This window comes from Micrasema longulum, unplaced genomic scaffold, assembly GCF_059751315.1.
Source record: "Micrasema longulum isolate JH-2025_06_02 unplaced genomic scaffold, ASM5975131v1 h1tg001128l, whole genome shotgun sequence".
NCBI lineage: Eukaryota > Metazoa > Arthropoda > Insecta > Trichoptera > Brachycentridae > Micrasema > Micrasema longulum.
Window position 1 is genome coordinate 32,576 of NW_028278316.1, and position 22,840 is coordinate 55,415.

At 33.0% G+C, this 22,840-nt stretch overlaps 1 protein-coding gene across 1 annotated transcript in view; it reads left to right on the forward strand.

Moving 5' to 3' along the window:
- Positions 1-822: 822 nt before the first annotated feature.
- Positions 823-22,840, forward strand: part of LOC148276910 (fatty acid synthase-like) — a 99,332-nt gene continuing 77,314 nt past the window's right edge. The window contains exons 1-2 of the mRNA XM_088233590.1: positions 823-922; positions 17,085-17,252. Coding sequence (XP_088089716.1) covers positions 17,085-17,252 — 168 coding nt within the window. The 5' untranslated portion in view covers positions 823-922. The remainder of the gene's footprint in view (positions 923-17,084; positions 17,253-22,840) is intronic.

Below are 22,840 nucleotides of genomic sequence, written 5' to 3' on the forward strand. Positions count from 1 at the left end.
TTATTGTAATCATTACATTTTCAAATCTTCAAAGATTGAAGAAAAAAACTTTTTTTTATACTAGTATACTAAATTAATTTGGTCATTTTTTGAGATTCCATTTTGACATATTCATTTTGACACACAACTACATAAATTTTAAACATCATATAGATTACATTACTCGTGTCATTTTAACTACTGGGATTCATTGAAAGAGTAACCGAACCCTTTAAAAAACCGCAATATTATACAGTGATGATCATAAAAAAACTCGCATTAAAATTTTGACCGTTAATCTAACTTTACGTCCCCGAGAGAAGATCGTAAAATAGTCAAGTTCATGTTAGATAGTCGATCGATAATTTCTGAAGAAATACACGAGAAAGTACAATCTACCAGCCAGATAATGTGTTCAAGAATAACCGTATCCAAAAGATTGATAGAGAAGGGTTTCTAGGTGCGGAACTCTGTAAATAAGCTTCTCTTAACAGACAAGATGAAGACGACTCGGCTCGAATGGGCTGAAAATCATAAAAATTCGCTGACTATTACACCACGAGGTTCAAAAAGTTAAATATTCCAAGATGTGATTTAGCCAGGTTTTTTCTGAATTATTTCGACATGCCGAGCTAAAAAGGTTACCGAGCGCAGTCTTAGTGCAACTTCCCCATTCAATTAGACCATTTTTAACACAGAATTCCCCGATACATTGTACGGACGTTTTAGTTCCGGGACTTTTATATATATGAAAAGGTAATTGAATCGACGTCAGTTATCTGTTGAATAACTTAACCGCAGTCGATTAAAATTCACGGGAATGTTTATAAAAGGCTTCAGTACAATCGAGTGGTCAGTTAGTGAAATAGCCTGGACGAATTACTTTTTGTCATCAAAATTCTTTTTTCACTCGGCTCTATAACAGTTTATTATTTCGTACAAGGTAAATATATCAAACCTTTTAACATTTATTTTAGTTATTTAAACAAAATACTTATTACTAGAAAACGTATCTAGTTATTGATTGAGTTTTTATACTGTCATTTTTTGGTGGAACTGCATTTTAATTATAATAATAAAAATACGTACATAGTTTTGCGCCGATGTGAAACCCGGTCAATGGTAAAATTAAAACCAAAAGTATAATAAATTTATGTGCGAATTTTATTGTTATAACATCTAGTTATTTTTATGAAAAATACATTTTCAGCCAGTCATAAAGTTATTTATGTATTTTGAACAATAATTTAGATTTTTTTTAAATGACCGTATAATTGCTATTTTTAAGTAATAATTTAAGCATTAAATTTTTTTGTATGCGCTGTAATTATCATTTTAACTAATTCTACAAGGTTGATAAATTACAACAGAGATGGAGGAGAACATTTTAGAGAAGGGAATATAGAAGTCTAGGCATTTACACGGCTTATGACCTGTCAATGGCTGGTTTAAGTGGCCACTTTACGCACTGTTACATTCACCACTTTGCCAATGTTTGAACATCCCTATTTCTTCAATTCTTCCATCTGTTGATTTTAGTGAAATTAATGAGCTGAAACCTTTATTTTTGTGAAGAGATTCATTTGATTGAATTATTTCACATACTAGGCAACGCCTGAAAACAATTTTCAAATTACTTAACTTCTCCTTGGACCAGTTAATTTTATTACAATATTTTGAGATTGTCCGAATGTTTGTAGACAAAAGATTGGACGACTGGAGATGTTGCAATTTGTTAATCTTATGACTCCCTAGGGGGTGAAATCCAGTCTTTTGTCTACAAAAATTTGGCCAATCTCAAAATATTGTAATTTTTTATGGGCTTAAAATTGTACGGTGAGTTATACGAGAAAATATAAATATAAAATGCCAAAATATAATAAAAATCCATTTTTAAAATTACGTTTTTGGTCAGTTTTAGTATTACATATATGGGTGACTTATTCATCTTTAAATCGATTCTAAAGATCCCTTTGAGCTTACTTAAAAAAGCATAAATTAAAAAACATTGTTTGTCGGTATCAAATTAATTTATGTTTCTGAGTAAAGATAAACCAAAATCTTAAGTCTGGTCATGTCAAAAGCAGACAGAACCGAAGGGCATGTATGACAAGATTTATGAATGTGGAAGAGGCTAGGATTGTATGCCAGGATAGACGTGTGTGGCGGTCCATTCTCTCTGCCTACCCCTACGGGGAAATGGCGTGATGTTAGTTGTAGTAGTAGTAGTAGTAAAACTTTATAATCAATGATTATTTCAACACATCGTAACGATAAAACTAATTAGTTACATTTGCAACGGTTTTTTTTTATCTATCATCAAACGCTTTTGCCTAAGCAGATAAATTCAATATTATAACGCCCTTTAAACCATCTTAAAGATCAACAATGTTCAGAGTATGTCCAAATTTTATTAGACAGGCTAAATATTGCAACAGAAAAGGTTAACGTTTTTAAGAAGGGAATAAATTTGATAGAAAGTCACGACAAGCATTCGGATATACAAAAGCGTTATTGATTAAACCAGCTAGTAAAAGAAGTATAAAAAACTATCACCAAGTAGGTTTCGGCTCTTTCACTTCACGAAAGTCAACGAATGGAAAAGTTAGGAATGTGGATATGTAAACAGTAGAATAGCGAATGATGCAACGTTTGTAAAATGGCTACTCAAACCAGCCAATGAAAGGCCATTAACCCTGTGCCTAGACCTTCATATTCCCTTCTCAATTTTTTTTTCCCTTTCCGTTGCAAAAAATGTACGTCTTTAAAATGCCTGTATGGCTTAAAACGCCGATGGTTTATAAAAAAAATAAAAAATTAGGCTAAGAGTTTAATTATTCAGATACTTTGCATCAAAACTATTGATTATTTGTTTAAATTAATATTTGATAAAACAAAAAACATAAAAATTTCACATGTAGGACATAAAGGTCAAAAGTTAGATAGATTAGAAATTTTAGAAATAAATAGGATAAAAAATAATAGCGATAGAATTTTAATAAATCAGCGGATAGAATTTAAAAACTCACCCTTATTAGCCCCCTTAGTTAGACCCTGTACATTGTAATAAAACAATAAATATATTTCATATAATTTAATATTTTCTTAAAGTACACCGCCGCCAACGCATGTTTCAATAATTTGTCTCACTCTGTTCCATTGCAATATTGCGTATTGTATCTTTTTCAACTTATTTTTAAATGTACCTACACTTAAGATAATATTTAGTTTTATATAAATTACCCTTACACTGTATAATATTCACCAGTCTGAAGATGCCCATTAGAGGGTGAAAGCGCTAATTGTTCAAAATAAATAAGTGGAAGTGTACCAAGTATTTTTTAAATTAATAACTTATTTGGAAATATAAGTTATTACATCATTACAATGGAATTCCATCAAGAATTGTCAATAAATAATTTAAATGAAATAATAATTACTTCAACAATATTTTGAGTTTGTCCAAATTTTTGTAGACAAGGACTGGATTCAACTCCCTGGGGAGCTGTTTATATTAACATATTACAACAGAGATGAAGAACATTTAAGATAATTCACTCAAAATATTGTTGATAAATTACCTGGTCCATGAAGAAGTATAGAAATTGAAAAAATAACATTTTCAGGCGTTGCCTAGTATGTAGGTGAAATAATTCAATTAGATGAATCTCACCCGCATAAATAAAGGTTTCTGCTCTTTAACTTCACAAACATCAACAGGTGAAAGAATTGAAGGAATATAGATGTTCAAATATAGGCAGAATGGTGAATGTTACATAGTGTGTAAAGTGGCCACTTAAACCAGCCATTGACAGGCCATAAGCCCTGTAGATGCCTATACTTCTAAATAACCTTCTCTTAAATGTTCTTCATCTCTGTTGCAATATGTTAATAATTACTTCGTTTACACTATTAATAACTCAAAATATACAAATATAATAAGAAGTGTAACATCATAACGCATGTAATTTTATCCTTTAAAAATCGTATTTTAAACATTATTAATGATTCAAGATTTTTATTATAATAAATTGAATATTTGTTTGGGTATAATCAGCACAATCGACAATCAATCGACTCATTTAGATGAAGTAAATTAAGAATATTATAAAATTATATTAAAGAAATAAAAATTGTATTCCTTTTTCCAAAATTCGTAGCTTAAATAAAAATTATATTTAAATTCAATTTGTTTTTAAAAATAAAAAAAATCTTGTATTTAAGTTATTATTTACCTAAAACAAACAAACAAACCATCACGCCGTTTCCCCGTAAGGGTAGGCAGAGAGGATAGAACGCCACAACACTCTATCTTTGCATACAGATCTCGCTTCCTCTACATCCATACATCTTCTCATGCACGCGCGCCGATTATTCCGACTTTTGACATGTCCATCTTTAAGTATTTGTTGGATTTGGTCATGCCATGTCTTTCTCGGTCTTCCTCTATTTCTGCATCCATCAACATTCGCATTGTAAATATTCTTAGCCGTTCTCTCGCTGTCCATTCGTTCCACATGTCCAAACCAGCGCAGAGCTCTTTTCTTGATTTTGTCGATAATGCTTGTCTCAGCCTTACATAATGTACGGATCTCAACATTTGTGCATCTATCGTACATATTTCAATTTTCTAACCATTTTAGAAAATGGTTAAAAGTCGTGAATAACTTGCATAGGAAAAACGTAATTCGTACAGTGGGATTTAAAACTCGAATATATAATTCGTTTGTCGACAATATTTCCAAAGAAACAGTTTTTCATTAGAGTTGAAAATATACATTTTTGTCCACATGTATTATTCAAAACAATATTCTGATTTTCAAAATTCACTTACAAACTTCCTTCCCTAAAATTTTCCTTAATTCTGTTGATTTATCAAAAATCAAACATAAACAATAAAACTAATTCGCCCACCGTAATTGAGTTGATGTGAGATTCAAACAAAATGAATTAAATAACTTAAATTAAGCATAAATTTTAATTTCCGTTTTTAGATACGCGACCATTTTCCGAGAGAAAAAATCTTTCAAAGTTTAATAGAACTTATTTCTGCGCTTAAAAAAGTTCTTGTTTCGTGTGAGACTTTCAAAGCTCAAGTCCCAAGTTTTACTTTGCTTACTTACTAAAGTTTCATTCTAAGAAATAATGTTCTTAACCTCATTTTAATTGTTTTCCCATAGACTTTATACAGAGGGCGAAAATTTATATGAGATTATAAATGTCGTTTAAAGTATCGCAATATACATATATTAAAAGTGAATAATTTACTGCGTGTTTGGTTTGTGTAAAATCACAATAAAAAAATATAAAACGACCGGTTTCAGAACATGACTATTCGTCTGTTAAGGCTTAAAAATAAATTTAAACTAATTGTTTTTAAACGTACTAAATCCTCATCACTATCATCCCTTCCTGAATCTAGTGGTACATAAGGCACTGCATAGGTTAAAAAAATACATCGTAGTTCGATCATCTTTTACATGAAGGTAAGGTTTCGGTCTTACGCCTACGGTGACAGTCCAGAAACAATTAAGTTTTCCAGTTATATTTAGGATTGTTATCTGACAGTACCTTCTATCAGTTCTATTTCACATACAGAGCTGTATTTTTTATCCACCTGGACACAAGGAGATACCTTAAATAAAACCATGAAATTACGTAGTTAAATTATAAGCATTTTGTTATTTCATAAGATTAAAAGTATTTGGTGTTAGTTTATTTTCAAACCTTGACAAAGAAAAAGTGTTGTTCTGAAATAGACCGGAATACTAAAATTATTTCAGAGATTTTAGACTTACAAAATACCTTGTGAATGGGGAATTTTAGCCCTACGGAAAATCGGGAACATTATCTGGAATTGAAAAAAAAAAAACAAAAAAGGTTTTCTTACGCGCGGTAAATGTTAAAGTATTAAATTTTAACACAAAGTTTTTTAAAAATGTACGAAGAAAATAATAAAATATATTTGAATAAAGACGAAGTACTTTGAACGACGTTACTAGTTCATACGAATTAACCAATGATAAGAAAGCTGTTAAAGATATCCGGTTCACTTACCGTCAACGGACCAATCGGCAGAACTGACCGAGAATAAGCGAAAGAGAACCCACGTGCCGAGAAGCTTCAAAACTTGGCTTAAAAAAATTGGCTTAGTTTAATAGTCTATTAACTAATAAAAAATAATAAAAAACCGATTAACTTTCACATTATTAAACATGGAAAATCCCAAAATTTGTGGCCTTAATGTCAATTTCATTGACAATATTTGGAGTTTGTCCAAATTTTTGAAGACAAGGACTGGATTTGACTTCCTGGGGAGCTGTTTATATTAACGTATTACAACAGAGATGAAGAACATTTGAGAGAAGGTAATATAGAAGTCGAGGCATCTACAGGGCTTATGACCTGTCAATGGCTGGTTTAAGTGGCCACTTTACACACTGTGTAACATTCACCATTCTGCCCATATTTAAACATCTATATTCCTTCGTTTCTTTCATCTGTTGACGTTTGTGAGGTTAAAGAGCTGAAACCTTGCTGCGTGTGAGATTCATCTAATTGAATTATTTCACCACCTATTTCACCCGCATAAATAAAGGTTTCAGCTCTTTAACTTCACAAACATCAACAGATGAAAGAATTGAAGGAAAATAGATGTTCAAATATGGGCAAAATGATGAATTGTGGCCACTTAAACCAGCCATTGACAGGTCATAAGCCCTGAATTTGTCAGGACTTCTATATTACCTTCTCTTAAATGTTCTTCATCTCTATTGTAATATGTTAATTTTATTGTTTTTGAAGCGATTTAAAGTAAAGAACTTGCAAAATTAAAGTTTCATTTTTCAAAATAATTATTTTAAAATGTTACCTTTAAGGGCAACTATTTAATGAACTAATTCGGACATTTTATTTAATTGTCATCTTAAAATTTTTGTACTTTTTTTTTATATCAAATATTTTATTTTATTTGGGAAATCAACAGTTCTGCATACATATTTATAGTAAACAAACAGATATAGTGTATAAACTCAGAACTAATAACAGATTTCCACAAAGTATACAAAGTTAGTAAAGAAAATATATTACAAATTAAATAAATACAGATAAGTTTATACATATAAAAATGTTATTTTCATGTACTCGTAAATATTTTTCAATAATCAAAGACTTTTTTTATACTTTTTTTAAGAACAGGTAGTTATTGTAAATTGGGCGGGATTAGGACAAGAGAAGATAATTAGATAAATGGGGTGTCCTATGCCGATGGAAACATTTTGCATTACATACGTATTAAACATAATAAAATCATAAAAAACTTACTTTTAGTAAAATTCATCTCCACGGATACTATGAAATAAAAAAAACATGTTTTTACATATCTGGTTACTCTAGTTTTTTTTTATTGATTTATTCATACAAATACATATGTATTACAAAAAAATGTATCCCTAACTCTATAAGACCAAAATCCCTGTGTTGAATTGGGATACAATTTAATGAAAACACAGTATGCAACATTCAGCATTCTAAACCTCGACATTTCTTCTTTCATTTCTAGAACTTGTGACTGCTAAGCAATTAACCTCTATGGACTCATAAATGGACCTATAAAAAAATGTAAAATTTAAAAATGTGACATCAATAGATGATCTTAAAAGCATTAAAATTTTTAAAATATGTATAAGGGCCTTCGTTGCTTCAAAAATAGTTATCAAGTTTTAGTTAAGCGGAGTTTAAAGTGCAAAGATTATTTATACAGCCAAATCGCTAAATATGCTTCCATAAAAATTATGTTTTAATGTGACGAAAAATCTTTCAAAAATAAAATAAAAATCTTGCTGATTAACATAGATTTTTTTTTAAACATTCGATTGGCATGTGATGTGTTCGTTGTTAAATAAAAAAAATGTAAATAGGGGCTAGATTTCTTACTGTCCATGCGCTATGTAGCTGCAAGACGTGCTGTAATCTAGCTCCTATATATCATAATTGGAGACGAGAAACTGGAATCCCAACCGATCATGCGCTCTGTAGCAGCAAGACTTGCTGGGATATTCATTTATTGTACAGCGTGATTGAGATGATTTTCACAAAAATTGCACTTCATTAATCATCCAAATATACTTTTTTTTTATTTATTCTTATTTTACTCTTACAAATTATAAACAATAATAAAAATAATTTGACCTCACTGGGGTTACCTGTGCCGAGGACACTTAACAATATACTTTTTTGAAATGTTTTTACATTTGAGAATAAACAAAGAAGACTTACTTAATAAACAGAGATAATTATCAAAATATTCAGACTGTTTTAAAAACTAGGTATATTTGTACATTTTTATTATTTATATTACAAAACGCACAATGAAAATAACAAAAACCTCACATAAGCTATACACTTGTGGAGCAGTTGATTCAATATTGGTTTGGGCGAATGAGACAATGCATTTTACTTCTACCTAGCTCCACTATCCATTTTTTATAGCCTTTTTAAACATTTTCTCGTTACTGATTGTTTTAATGGAAAGATATATATATATAAAATTCTGAGCACTGTACAGTCCTCCTTGAATCGGATAATGATCCCGTGGCGAGTGTTGCAGGCTTACATATCAGAGTTCCGAGGTTCGGACCCCGCTCTACCCCAGCTTGATCCCCATTAACTGATAATGAGTTATTTTTAAATTGAAATATTTAGATAAGCTATGAGAACGAAATTTTTTCGTTTTTATGAAAAAAATGTTTATCCTGAGGCAGTGGGCTCTTAAATAAATGTTTTCTCAATTTTTTTCTCATAAGAATAAAAACGGGTTGAAAAAATAACACGACGAAACATTTTTAGTGTTGAAACATTAACTTTGTTGTAAAAAGTGACGTTATTTAACTTTAACGTATTGTTTATCCTCATAATTTCCCCAGTGCTCGAAATTCAATGTTGACCCGAGTATGACCCCATGGAACATTCGAGAACACAATGTAACTAAGTGCACGCATGTTTAAACCCAGTGCCGATAACAATAACTTGTATGTTAATTTTAAAACACGGGTTATGTATTCATTTATTCCTGGGTTTAATTTGGCAATTAACACCCAACAGAATGCGTTAAAATGTATATACCGAACGATATATGGAAAATAATATTTTGGATAATAAAAGGAGCGAATGAAGAAATTCAGCACTATATGAAATTGGATATAAAAAGAGTATTAAATTGTACTAAAAAAATTTATTCAAAATGTATGAAAAAATAATGAGCTACTTTGAACGACCTCACTAGTTCATATGAATCAAGTTGTTTTTGAGTTGTGAAAGATTTCTGATTTACGGTACGTCAACGGACCATTATTTTTATTCTTATTCTTAGAGGTAGGGGGTCAGTGCTACGCAAGCTTCTGACGTCACTGCGACATCATAACGCATGTAATTTTATCTTTTAAAAATCGTATTTTAAACATTATTAATGATTCAAGATTTTTATTATAATAAATTGAATATTTGTTTGGGTATAATCAGCACAATCGACAATTAATCGAGTCATTTAGATGAATTAAATTACGAATATTATATTAAAGAAATAAAAATTGTATTCCTTTTTCCAAAATTCGTAGCTTAAATAAAAATAATATTTAAATTCAATTTGTTTTTAAAAGCAAAAAATCCTAATATTTTAGTTATTATTTACCTAAATATTTCAATTTTCTAAACATTTTAGAAAATGGTTAAAAGTCGTGAATAACTTGCATAGGAAAAACGTAATTCGAATTATAGTACAGTGGGATTTAAAACTCGAATATATAATTCGTTTGTTGACAACGGTACATTTACGGTACGTCAACGGACCATTATTTTTATTCTTATTCTTAGAGGTACGGGTCAGTGCTACGAAAGCTTCTGACGTCACTGCGACCTGTGAAGATCTATTGTGACAGATCCCCGTGAATAGTTCTTCCCCTCTAAGCCCAGGTCTATAAAGAGCCTGGCTACTGTGTGGAAGGCGAGAGTTTACATTTTGCCAAATCTCCCCCTCCAAGCCTAGATCCGTAAAGTATCGGGCTATTAGGTAGGGGACGAGATCTTTAACATCCTCAGGTTTAACCGGTGGTCCTCCGAGGATGAAGCTTCTTTTATGATGTATAGCATCACATTCACATAGAATATAAATAGGTGTTTCCTCATCTGCACTGCAAAACCTATATCTAGAAGTTTTGGAAATGTGTCAACGGACCAATCGGTAGAACTGACCGAGAGGAAGCGGAAGAGAACTTGCTTCGTCACACACGGAGTAACTTCAGAAATCCAAAACTTTAATAAATCATTACGCTGATAAGACCATACATTTTTTTTATTTCCTGAGCTTAATAGTCTATTAAAAAATTTAAAAAAAATAAAAACCACTGAACTTCCTCGTTGTAGCAAAACGCGATAATCTGATACGAGTGAAATGATCTGTGTTACGCTTTAGGAGTCAGTCTAGAGACACTGAAATAGTATTCTTCGTCAGCCTTGTTCTCGCCACTGCTGGATATAAAGGTTTTCACTCCTTTATGTCCCTCGCTTTTTTCATCCACGCTCTACCAGCTATCGAGGCAAGACGTCGGTCCTTTTTTTTATGGCCATCCAATACCTATTTTTTTCCCATGGTATCCATTTTATTATTCCGGGCGTCCACATTCATTAATTGTCTCGCCCTCTCCCGTTTTAATTTTGCTTTTAGTGTAATCTATGATATCCACGATTCTGGTTTGGCCCCTAATTTCTTAATTTCTTTTTCAATGGCACTATAGCGTATATCGAGCCTTCACTTCCATTAACTTTTGCTTTGAACTCCTTTTATTATTTGCTACAACCTTCCAGTAAGAGACTTCCTGTATTTGGAATGCATATTTTTTTATGTCGCCTTCCATCGCAGCCTCAGTCCACCGACCTTTCTTCTGCCTCCCGGTTGCCATCTAAGACTCTTTTTTTGTACCCGTGATGATGGCATTCTCTGACCATATCTAGCCCATCTCAGCCTATTTAGTCTGATGTGTACAGAGAGCAGAGAGCTGTCGAATAGTTCATTGTTTTACCAAATTCTCCAGGTTTTTCCATCATTCACGGGACCACTCTTTTATCAAAGATATCCACCATCTCACCAGATGCCGTTTGTTTTTACACCTCACACCCGTACGAAACCACCTTTCCGATGACATATTTTGGGTGATTTTTGTCTTTTGATGGACACTTTCAAACTCAAACACTGGTAACAGAGACTCGAAGATATACACCATCTGTCTTTACACGGATCATTGCATGCATTTCAGTTTCTGGATACTTTTCTGTGTCACAGACATGGTTACTATTTTGTATGTTGTCACTATCAAACAAACAAGATTCAGAGTCTTGTCTTCTAAAGCATACTAGGTCTTGTTTAATTTCGAAAATGTATTTAAGCTTGCTTTTCTTTTTGGCAACTACGCTGTCTGGTTGTCTTTACCAAGTTTAATATTGTGTTAACCACTTCGATTTTATTCTAATTCAAATTTATTGATTTTATCTTAATAACATTAGGAAAAAAAAAATATTTAAGTCGTTATATTGGGACAGCATATTATCAAGCCAGGTTCGATCAACAGTTCGTTATAAAGGTATAATACTCTCAAATAACTAGAGTATTTGCCCCTTCATATCATATCCTTGTCTTTTAGATTGTCTCTTGTAAGGGTTTTCCGGAACACCCGTACACATACGAGTAGACCAGCAGTAATCCCCAAGCATTACTTCATTCCAATGGCCTTTATGCCATTTTATCACAGAAATATCTTAATGGACTCTAACATAGTTTCGCTGATGTGAAAGATGTCGATCTCCAAAGTGTTCTCCGATGTTCAGCTGCCTGATTGCTCTTCCAATCGGCAGAGCAGTTAGGCAGAGGCAGGTTGGTTTTAGAAGCCAGTAGGTAAAACAGTCTGTGCTGACGCTGTCGGAGATAACCCTCAAGAACATAAAAATGTATGTAAACTCTTATGGCTGAGTTATTAGTTTGAAAGAATGGGTCAGTGTGAACACATCCTTTTTACATTGCAAACTATTGGTTGCCTAAGAGGGATGCAGTGAGGAGCAAACAAACAAATGACGTGACAAATCACTATCATACTCCTTCATGTAGAGAAATATCAGAAATTGTTCCAAATAATAATGTCTTTCCTTGTTGGAATTTCTCGTATTATTGCACTGAAAAATCACATTTAAATCAATATTTCATGTCGAGTTTGCGAGAATTCAACTCAGGATCTCATGCATGGTGGGCAAACCAGCCAACAACTAAACCATGAGGTGGGCTGACAAATATGTGCATAAATAAAACTTTAAATGGGAAAAGTACGGAGTCGACTCAACGCGAGTGATTTTGTCAAACTTTACCATGTTATTTTGCGCGAGTAGTCAAGTTGAGAAGTTTTTACTCGCGTGGTTCGGGGTGTTTGCATTAGAAGATGCATGAATCTGCATTCAACGACCATGCATAATATGCCACTAAAAATAGAAGGATAATTATTTTTAGTAGATAGAAAAGGTTTTTATTTTAATATTAACAATCAAGATTCGTTTTTGATGGATCCCAATCAGATTATCATTATTGTCGTTATTTTTTTTTTTTAAACTTTGAATCAAAGAACATAAAGATGTCTCAACAATAATAACTTCTCAAAATTCAGAAATCATCTAATGACCCGACTCAATGCGGATTTTCTAGCGAGTTAGGGCAAGTTCACAGGACTGGGTCGTTCTTGAATATGTCGCTATAATCTGTGTCTCTGTCCCTAAAAAATATATGTATAATGTTATTAACAAATAAATAAATATCCTCAAATCATATTTTTAATCGAGAAACGGGTGTAGAAATTTTACATATTTATAAAAATGATCTCCGTTTAGACATTCTAGAAATATTTTACATGAGTAAAGCCAATAATCAAAAACTCCCACTAAAAATAATTCGAGTTCTCTTTTTAAGATATTTCCCTTATGATTGATATTATCCGCTTTTTCTCTCCTTATATTATTTTTTAAAAAAATATAATTGTTTCTTTGCATTTAACAATAGGTATACAAAAGTCACAAATACCAAAAAATTCATGGCCGTGTATGGGTATACATTTTATTTCAAATAAAAATTAAGGCTACTGGAAGTATACGATAATATTTTTAGAACACAATTTTTTTGTCGCTAAAAATGAGAAAATTATAATAAAAGTATATTTTATTCATTAAAAAATTAAGGTATTTAAATCTGCTTTTTTATCTATAATTTCAACAAAATAAAAATAAAAAAAAATTACTTCTATTATATTGTCCTTATGAAATGCATTGTACAGTTTTGGACCTATAAAAAATGAGTGTCTTTGCCCGAGTCTTGATTTACAATAATGGATTTCAAGTAAACTATTCAATATTCAAATTTATTTCAACAGAGAGGGAAAACATTACTGAGAAGGGGATATGGACGTCTAGGCATTTACAGGGCTTATGATCTGTCATTGGCTGGTTTAAGTGGCCCTTTTACACACTGTGTTATATTCACCATTCTGCCCATGTTTAAACATCCACATTTCCTCAACTCTTCCATTTGTTGACTTTTGTGAAGTAAAGAAGCTGAAGCCTTTATTATGTGATCAACTTCCTAGGGAGGAAATCCAGTCAGTTTGCAAGCATTTGGACATACTCAAACATTGTTGAATTAAATATCTGGTTAAAAAAGAAGTATAAAAATTGGAAAATTGTTTTCAGGCGTTGCCTAGTAGGTGATTTGGTTCAGCCGGATGAATCTCACCCACATAATAAAGGTTTTTAGCTCCTTTACTTCACAAAAACAAACAGATGGAAAAGTTGAGGAAATGTGGATGTTTAAACATGGACAGAATGGTTAATGTTACACAGTGTGTAAAGTGGCCACTTAAACCAGCCAATAACAGGTCATAAGCTCTTTAAATGCCTAGGCGTCCATATTTCCTTCTCAGTAATGTGTTCCTTCTCAGCCAGGCTGCAAGCATTTGGACATACTCAAACATTATTCAATATTTGACTAGATTTATTAATTTTTTAGAAAATTAATCCTTCTCCTTCTTTCATTCTTCTTTCATGGTTTCTTCAATAGTTTATAATATAAATAGCAACTCGAGTAATTCTAAGTCAGTTCTAGTCCTAATAATGAGGAAGTAACCTCGAAACCGGTCGACGTATAATTCAAAATTTAAAGTGGTTTATACAAATTTACAAATAAATTAGTATAAAGAAAACATCATTATCTAGAACTATTAAGTAGTCGTCTCTCCCACCCATAAAATACAAGAGAAGAGCCGCCTTGTAGGGACTAAACTTCACATGGAATGAATCACCGTGTCTTAGTACTTGTCCAGAGTATGAAGTCTATCGATGACCGCATTTTGCACGATTTTGGCAGGTTTGCCGAGTTGTCCTAGATTGACGCGTTGGTTTATTTATTATTGCTGACTGAAAAATAAACTTCGGTCTGTCGCTAGCATTTTCATACCACTAAAAACAAGCATTTTCCAAATACAATTTCCGCTTTGTGGGTCAGTAATTATTTAATCACTACCTTTATTTGCTGATTTCATTTGATCATTGTTTTGATTAATTACCGTCGTTCGAACTATGTAGCATCACAATGTAATTAATTCCTTTTCTATCAAACAATCGCGTGTAGTGACACTAATTTCTAGTGAGAATAAACAAATCCATTCATTACTTTTAATTGTAATTGAAATAACGATGTTAATAGGCGAACTCGAAACATTTAGATTCAACAATGTTTCGGTTAAGAAAGAAATGCAAATAACATCTCGTTATCATACCCTTACACGCCTCCGGTGGTGCATAGAGCACCGTATTGGAACACCAAATGCTGCGCATTTGAAAGTTTAATAAAAATAAGGAGTATGGAAATATATTAGTAAATTAAATTATGGAGACCTTTGTAACGTAAAGACTTATGAAATAAAACAATATAAATTTAATTCCAAGGATGAAAGTTTAACTAAATGTGAGATCAGTGTGAACGAAGATACGAGTATTCTGAATCGGGTAGAAGAATTTGTGTATCTGGGAAGAATTTTTGCTAAGGATGGAAAGACTGAGAAAGATGTTGAAAGAAAGGTGAGTGCCGAGAACAGGGTGAACGGTGCACTAAAATCTACCTTGGCACACAAACGTTTGTCGCAGGAGCTGAAACTAGCAGTTCACAGTGGAGTTCTGGTGCCGACCTTAATGTATGGGAGCGAAGTACGGAATTGGAAAAACAGGGATGAAAGTATGTTGAATGCTGTCGAAATGCGATCTTAAAGGTGAATGTGCGGTAAAACGATGTATGATAGGTGCACAAATGTCGAGATCCGTGCACTATATAAGGCTGAGACAAGCATTATTGGCTAAATCAAGAAAGGGGCGCGGCGTTGGTTTGGACATGTAGAGCGAATGAATAGCGAAAGAACAGCTAAAAGGATCTACGATGCGAATGTTGATGGATGCAGAAAACAAGGAAGACCGAGAAAGACATGGCACGATCAAATCCAACAAATACAATAAATAAATTGAAGATAAATCAAATTAAACAGTGATTTACACGAAATAAGAAATTTTCGTTTCTGGAAAAAATACGACCAATTTAATTACGCAAATTTTAAGACAATTTAATTCAATAATCTTTTAAAAAATTGGAAGTGTTAAAATATTTAATTTCAAACCGTCTTTAATGTAATTGCTGTTTTATTTTTTTTTTAAAATATAATTCTGCTTTTAAATATTTAATTTCTTCAGTTATTTTCAACAAAATTTTAATGCCTTCGAATCGAAAATTAAAAAATTTCAAAATCGCATGATCTTCATCCTTTTTATCAGACCATAGCCTAATGAGTTGTGGGACTTCTGGGTAAAGACCAAATGTTTCCACGCCTCGGCGTCAGTCGGTCGAAGGGTTCACGAAACACTTGCCTTGAACTAAGGAAAAGTCTCATAACATTTATCATCATTAGCATATTTTCGCATTGTAGTGTTGATTAATTCACCGCGAGGGGTCGTCACCTAACTTAACATTTCAAATGGTAATCTTTGAATTATCGCTACTAAAGTGCGTCAAAAATGTAAAACGGGATTAGCATAATATTGACAACGGGTGGAGTTATTTAATCAAGCTCGCGTAAACAATCAAAAGTGTCCTACAAAACACACTTCAATTACTCGTTTATTTGACATATATCTGAAAAGAGTTGAAAAGAACCTCTTTGAGAAGATTAATATGAAGATGAAGCCAAAAACTACTACTACTACGAGAGAATGGACCGCCACACACGTCTATCCTGGCATATATTCCTAGTTTCTTCCACATTCATACATCTTGTCATGCATGCCCTTCGGTTCTGCTTGCTTTTGACATGACCAGACTTAAGATTTTGGTTTATCTGATCATGCCACGTCTTCCTCGGTCGCCCTCGTCTCACGTTACCGTTCACTTTTGCCATATATACTTGTCTTACCATTCTTTCGTCGTCCATTCGTTCTACATGACCAAACCATCTCAGAGACCCTTTCTTAATCTTATCTATTATACCTGACTCAAATTTACCCTCTCGCCTAATTTCATCATTCGTAACCCTGTCATACATTGATTTCCCACAGTCGAAGAGATTGCATTTCAACCGCGTTCACTCGGCTTTCATCCTTCCTCTGCCAGTTCCATGTTTCACTTCCATACATAAGTGTTGGGACTAAAACTTCGTTATGCACTGCCAGTTTAGCTTCGACTGACATATTTTATTAGCAATTACTGTGTTAAGTGCGCCGTTTATTTTGTTACCCGCATTCAATCTCCTTTCAACATCTTTTTCTACTCTTCCATCTCATGAAATGATAATGAAAAGTAGAATACAATTTTATACATTACACCTAAATTTACATTTTTTTAAAACATGTTTAATTACAGGGTACCGATGAAAACACATTTTTGTACTTAATCGATATTACTTTATACCGTCTCGATATGTACCGATGAAGATAACGTTTACGATCGCGGCCCTGCTCCTATATAAACAATTTTCTCATTTCAGATGGCTCCCAAACCTCAAGGAGATGGCCAGAGCAGCCAGGAAGAGTGTCCCTCAGGATACCGCCTGTCTCACCCTCCTCCCGGGGAAGAAGTCTGCATCTCAGGAGCTGCAGGTTTTTTCCCCGACTCGGACAACATGTTAGAGCTCAGAGATAACCTTTTCGATAAGGTAAGATAATACAGACTAAATTTTTAAAGACAAAGCATACGTTCGACATTAAATAATTATTCACTCGGTTCCCTCCATACAAATTTGTATGAAAATCCAGGACAGCAAAATCAATGATTATTTAAATTTTATTTATTTAGTTACACAATTTAACATGGAAAATCACAATTCTAGTGCTTCAAATGTTAATTTTTGAATACAAGATAAACTTCAATTGATTTCAATTAGTGATATAATTTAAACCAATCCTGACATGTGCCTGTGAAACCTGGGTTATGACAAAAAATATTGAGGGAACCATTGCAGATTTTGGAGGAAGAATCCTTAGAGTTGTCTATGGCCCTGTGATAGAAAACAACTATTGGCATCTTCACTACAATAGGGAGCTATACAAAATCTTCGGAGCGATGGGGTGGCCATGTTATTAGAATGAACGACAAAAACCGTATGAAACGTCAAACTCTCTCTGTGCCACAAGGACGCCGAAGACCAGGAAAGCCCAAAATGCGCGTTTATGACCTTCATACCGCCCTTACTGAAAACGATATGGGCAGGTCTGAAGGGCATAAAAACATAAATAAGATGTTGTTAAAAATTAGATATTACAACCAGAATTATCGTCTTGTTTAAAAAAAGAGAATACAATTCTTAAAAAAAGGTTTCAACTAAAGAATCTTAATATATATATTTTTATAAGTATTACCGAAGGCATAATTTTACGTAGAAATAAAAGAAAATTTCACGAAAATGTATGTGCTTTAAAATGCTTGTATTTCTTTTCAAAATCAAAAATTAAAATTTGGCTTCTGCCACTTTCATGTTCAACTTATTATCTTTAAATTATTACAAGAAATTTTGGTTCAATACTTATACCCGTATGCAGAGACAAAACTTAAAGTGAGGAAAGTACATTCTAATTTTCAATAGAATGTACTTTCCTCACCTTAAGGTTTGTCTCTGCATACGGGTATTAGTCTTTATTGAGATCCCATTTACCTAAGTTTAGTCTAAATTTGAAATGGCGTAATCTGCCGGTCTAAAAGTAATTATATTTTAGTTACATAAAACTTTTAAGTATATTTTTTAACACCTTTTAAAAATATTATGTTTATCCATAGAATTAAGAATAGTCCAGAAACCGCATACGCGCATCAAACAGAAGGCGACTCAACTACTCATAAATGACTAGATGTACGTTTTGACCCATTAATTTATTTGTAGACGTCGCTCAGTACGCAACCCCTGATTCGAATTTAACCATACCGTGTTGTGTCCTTTTAAAGTGTAGAAATACTGCTAGGATCTTAAAGAAACAGGATGCAATCACATTTCATGTGTTATTATCAAATGAATGTGTTTGTCACAAATGCATTACATCGAATTATTTTTCCATCTGTCAGATTGTCGAAGAAACAAAATGGAAATTTCGTAAGTGTTGCCATGGTAGTAAATTTTTTTACCCTACTTTGCTCATATAATTAGAGAAATAATGAAAATTGAACGTCGGATTAAACAACGTCGTGGTGGACACTTGGCCAACATTATCTTTAAAACATAAAATATTATTTAACATGATATAAAAATATCCGTTTTATGTCAAATAAAATTTGTTTTATATTTTAAGTTCAAAGTTCATTAATTCAATTACTCTTATTAAATGACCCTTTACTTATCTATTCTGTTGTGTCAATCAATGTTTCCGAGTGCACAATATTTTTTTTTTTAAATTAACCAATTTTTTTTTTTTACCTAGCATTTGTGTTATGGTTATATTCTTCGCGATCTGGCAATATTACTCGGTGACTTTAAGTATGCGCGCGGTGAAAGTGTGTCTAAGTGGGGGAATTATTAGACACAGTCCGATGTATTCAAATATGATTCTACGGCCCTTCTGGACTATTCCTAATTCTATGTGTTTATCTGCCTAGTGTTTTTTTTTTTTATAATTGCGTGATTAAAAAAAACATTCGTTTAAAAGAGGCAAAATCGTATGATTTCCTAATTTTGCGTTCGTTTTAACAGACTACAGCCTTAATATAAGCCTTGTTTATAATAAACAAGGCAAATAATAAGTAACTCACCGACTTCTCTGTCTACCGGTTTCGAGACGTAACCCGTCTCTTCGTTAGGACAACAACACTACACCAACATGCAAATACCACTACATACCTTCACCATAGTAGATTTGCAAAAATATAAAATCGACATGCAGGTTAGACACATGCTTCACTACGCCACCACCGAGGGTTAATGACTTATGAAGCTAATATTTCAAAAGGATTAACAATCGGAAAAGGAGGAAAAAGGGAGGGGGGGGTAGGGTGACCATTACAATGAAATATCGAATAATGGACTATATTGGAAAGTTACTTGATTATAAATTAATGGGACATTATTTTTCAAAGCCTTCTTTATGTAAAAAATCTCTGTATTATTTACTTTCAGTCCTTTATAATTTATGTGTAAAACTTTAAGTGAGTGGTTTTATACAAATTTTATTAACATAATATTAAAATGTTGGGCCACAAAGTTAATGCTTTGAATATTAATAATAATAAGTAACTCATTTATATATTTTAAAAAAGCCAAGGCCCGCCCTGGGCTATCGAGCTTATGATGATGATGTAGTTTACAACCCGCAAGATGTCACAGTTAATCATTATGAAAAGCTACAACTAACGATAGTATTGTTAACAGTTTGTCTTAATCCCGATCGGAGGTCGATAGGAATCGGGGGCTGTAATTAGTGTCGCGGAAACTTCCCGACGAGCGACTTGTGGATAATAATTAGCCCCAAGCAGAAGGGAAGGAGGAAGAAAACCCTCCCACCCCACCCCTGAACGATTGTGAAAACTTGATCAGATACAGATACTCCATCTACGAAACGCCGAAAATTCAAACCTTAAGAACGGTTACACTTATCTAACCGGAAAATGTATAAATTCATATTTTAAAAATGAGTAATTTTTACTTAAATTATGAATGCAAAAGTGTGTTTGTTTGTTTGTTCGCATAGAATTAAGAATAGTCCAGAAGCCGCATACGCGCATCAAATAGAAGACGACTAAACTATTCTTACAGGAGTAGTTTTACGTTTTGACCCATCAGTTTCCTTGTAGACGTCGCTCAGTACGCAAGTCCCGATTTGAATTTAACTACGCCGTGTTGTGTCGTTTTAAAGTGTAGAAATACTGCTGGGATCTTAAAGAAACAGGATGGGATCACATTTTATGTGTAAGTAGCAAATGCATTATAAATTTATTGTGAAAATAAAACTTTGTTATTAGTGTTACATAACTTTTATTATTTTGCAAGAACACTACTACAGTTTTGGGAGAGCACTCTTCCTATCGACGGGTGATATAAAACTCCACTAGGAAAACACTAAAAAAAAGTTTTGTTTTCATCATAATTTATAATGAAGTGTTACGAAGTAAATGTCGATTAAATTAGCAAACTCATTACTTAAAAAAATAATTATATTTCCACCTGTCAGATTGTCAAAGAAAACAAAATTGACATTTTGTTAGTGTTGCCAGGGTAGTCAAATTTTTTACGCGACTTTGCTCATCTAATAAGAGAACTAATGGCAATCAGACCTCTCGGATTAAACAACGCCGTGGTGGACATTTGACCGACAACATCAAATATTATTTAACATGACGTAAAAATATCAGTTTTATGTAAAATGAAATATGTTTTATTTTTTAAGTTCAAAGTTCATTAATTAATTAACTCTTATTTAAAAGCCCTTTACTTGTCTACCCTGTTGTGTCAATCAATGTTTCCGCGGGTACAATAAAATTTTAGAGAAATCAACATTTTTTTTTTAATATATCTTAATTTTTTTGTGTCATGATTATATTTTTTGCGATCTGGCAACATGCATGCGCGTGGCGAAAATGGGGCAAAGTGGGGCTTTTTTGGACATAGTCCGATGTATTCAAATATGAATCTACGCTCCTTTTGGACTGTTCTTAGTTTTATGTTTGTCCGATTGTTTGTGCTTCTTTAAAGTATAAATGGTATAATCGATGTTCCATCATTACTGGGACAACTAAAATTCAATATTCCGACTCGTGGGTTAAGAAACAATGAAGTACTGTTCATCGATCAGCATAGAACCAACTATGGCCTTAATTCTCCAATGACGCGTCTCTGTCGTATTGTTAACTCAAGACGAGATCTGGAATTTTTTGGTTTAAGTTTACAACGATTTAAACGAGCACTGAATAAATAGTCCAGATCTTGTCTTAATGTCCCTTATGTTTGTCAATGCTTCTTTTCTTTTTTTATGTTTTAAACTATTCTTTTATTGTAATATTTAAACCCTATGAATTGTATACATTGACAATGTCCGTTAATAAATAAATAAATAAAGTCTTAACGGAGCGACTGATTGACATAATTTTTCGCACAGGGATAGCAGGAGAGGTAGGAAGTAAAATAGGATTCTTAATTTTAATCCCGAGTTGAATAAATTTACAATTAAAGAAATATATATACTCGTATCATCAATGAACAACATTTGAAAATGATTAGGCGGTAAGGTGGAAAAATAATCAATTTGAAATTAATTATTGCAATTTCTTTAATTGACTTGCTTTATCCATGGTGAGTATGGTTTGTTTTTCGTTTTGGTTTTGTAGTAGGATTTTCGATTTGTGAACAGAATAACGATGCTTCTTCTCCATAGACAAACAGATCATCGTGTTTCTTTCATAACAATAGTTGGAAGACCAAGCTACTTTAAATTCCGATAAAGTATATCATTCAATCGGGAAAATTCTTTTTAATAAACCACAAGACTAATTCATGACCTGAATAATTTCTCCCTAAGCGAAGCCGCGGGTAAAAGCTAATTCTAAATAAGTCAATCGAATGGAGATTGACCGCTTCATAGTGTGGGTGGTGTGCGGCCTTTGGCTTACCTGTCGGGGTCTCTCTGTACACGCTGTGTGTAACTTTTATACGCACAGGCATGTGCGTGAGGTTTCAGAAGGTGGCGGGGAAAAGGATTCACATATATATTATCACCAAGAAATAAGAACGGCTTACTTACATGGATAACACTATTTATTTTATAAGAAAACTGGCGTGTAATACAAAGATATTTTATTACACGTTCAATAAAATCTAACTTACTTCGAATTTATATCTAACACGAGTTTTATAGGAGACTAATTTTATGTGAGGAAGTACTGCAGTTGAGTTTCGGACAAGGAGAGAAGGACGGGCCTTGAACTTCGCGCCTTTTATAGTCTTTGTTCTTGTCGCCCTCTACTTCCGGCTGGGTATCGAACCGCAGGCTGGTAACTTAACGAGCTGCGTTCGCTTGCGTGGTTTCGCTCCTCGGTAGGTCCTTGAGGATTGTTTATGACGGAGGCGCCACAATAGTCTGATTGTTAGTTTATCCTACCACGCTGAAGATTCTGGTAAAAACGACGTAAAACATTTTTTATTGTACCCCAACAGGCCAGAAGGCCCAAAAACAGTGGTGAATTACAACCTTAAACACCCAGGCTTGAGAAAAATCACATTACATTTTGTGTTCTCACCGAGAAACGAACCAGCCTGTCTGCAAACAT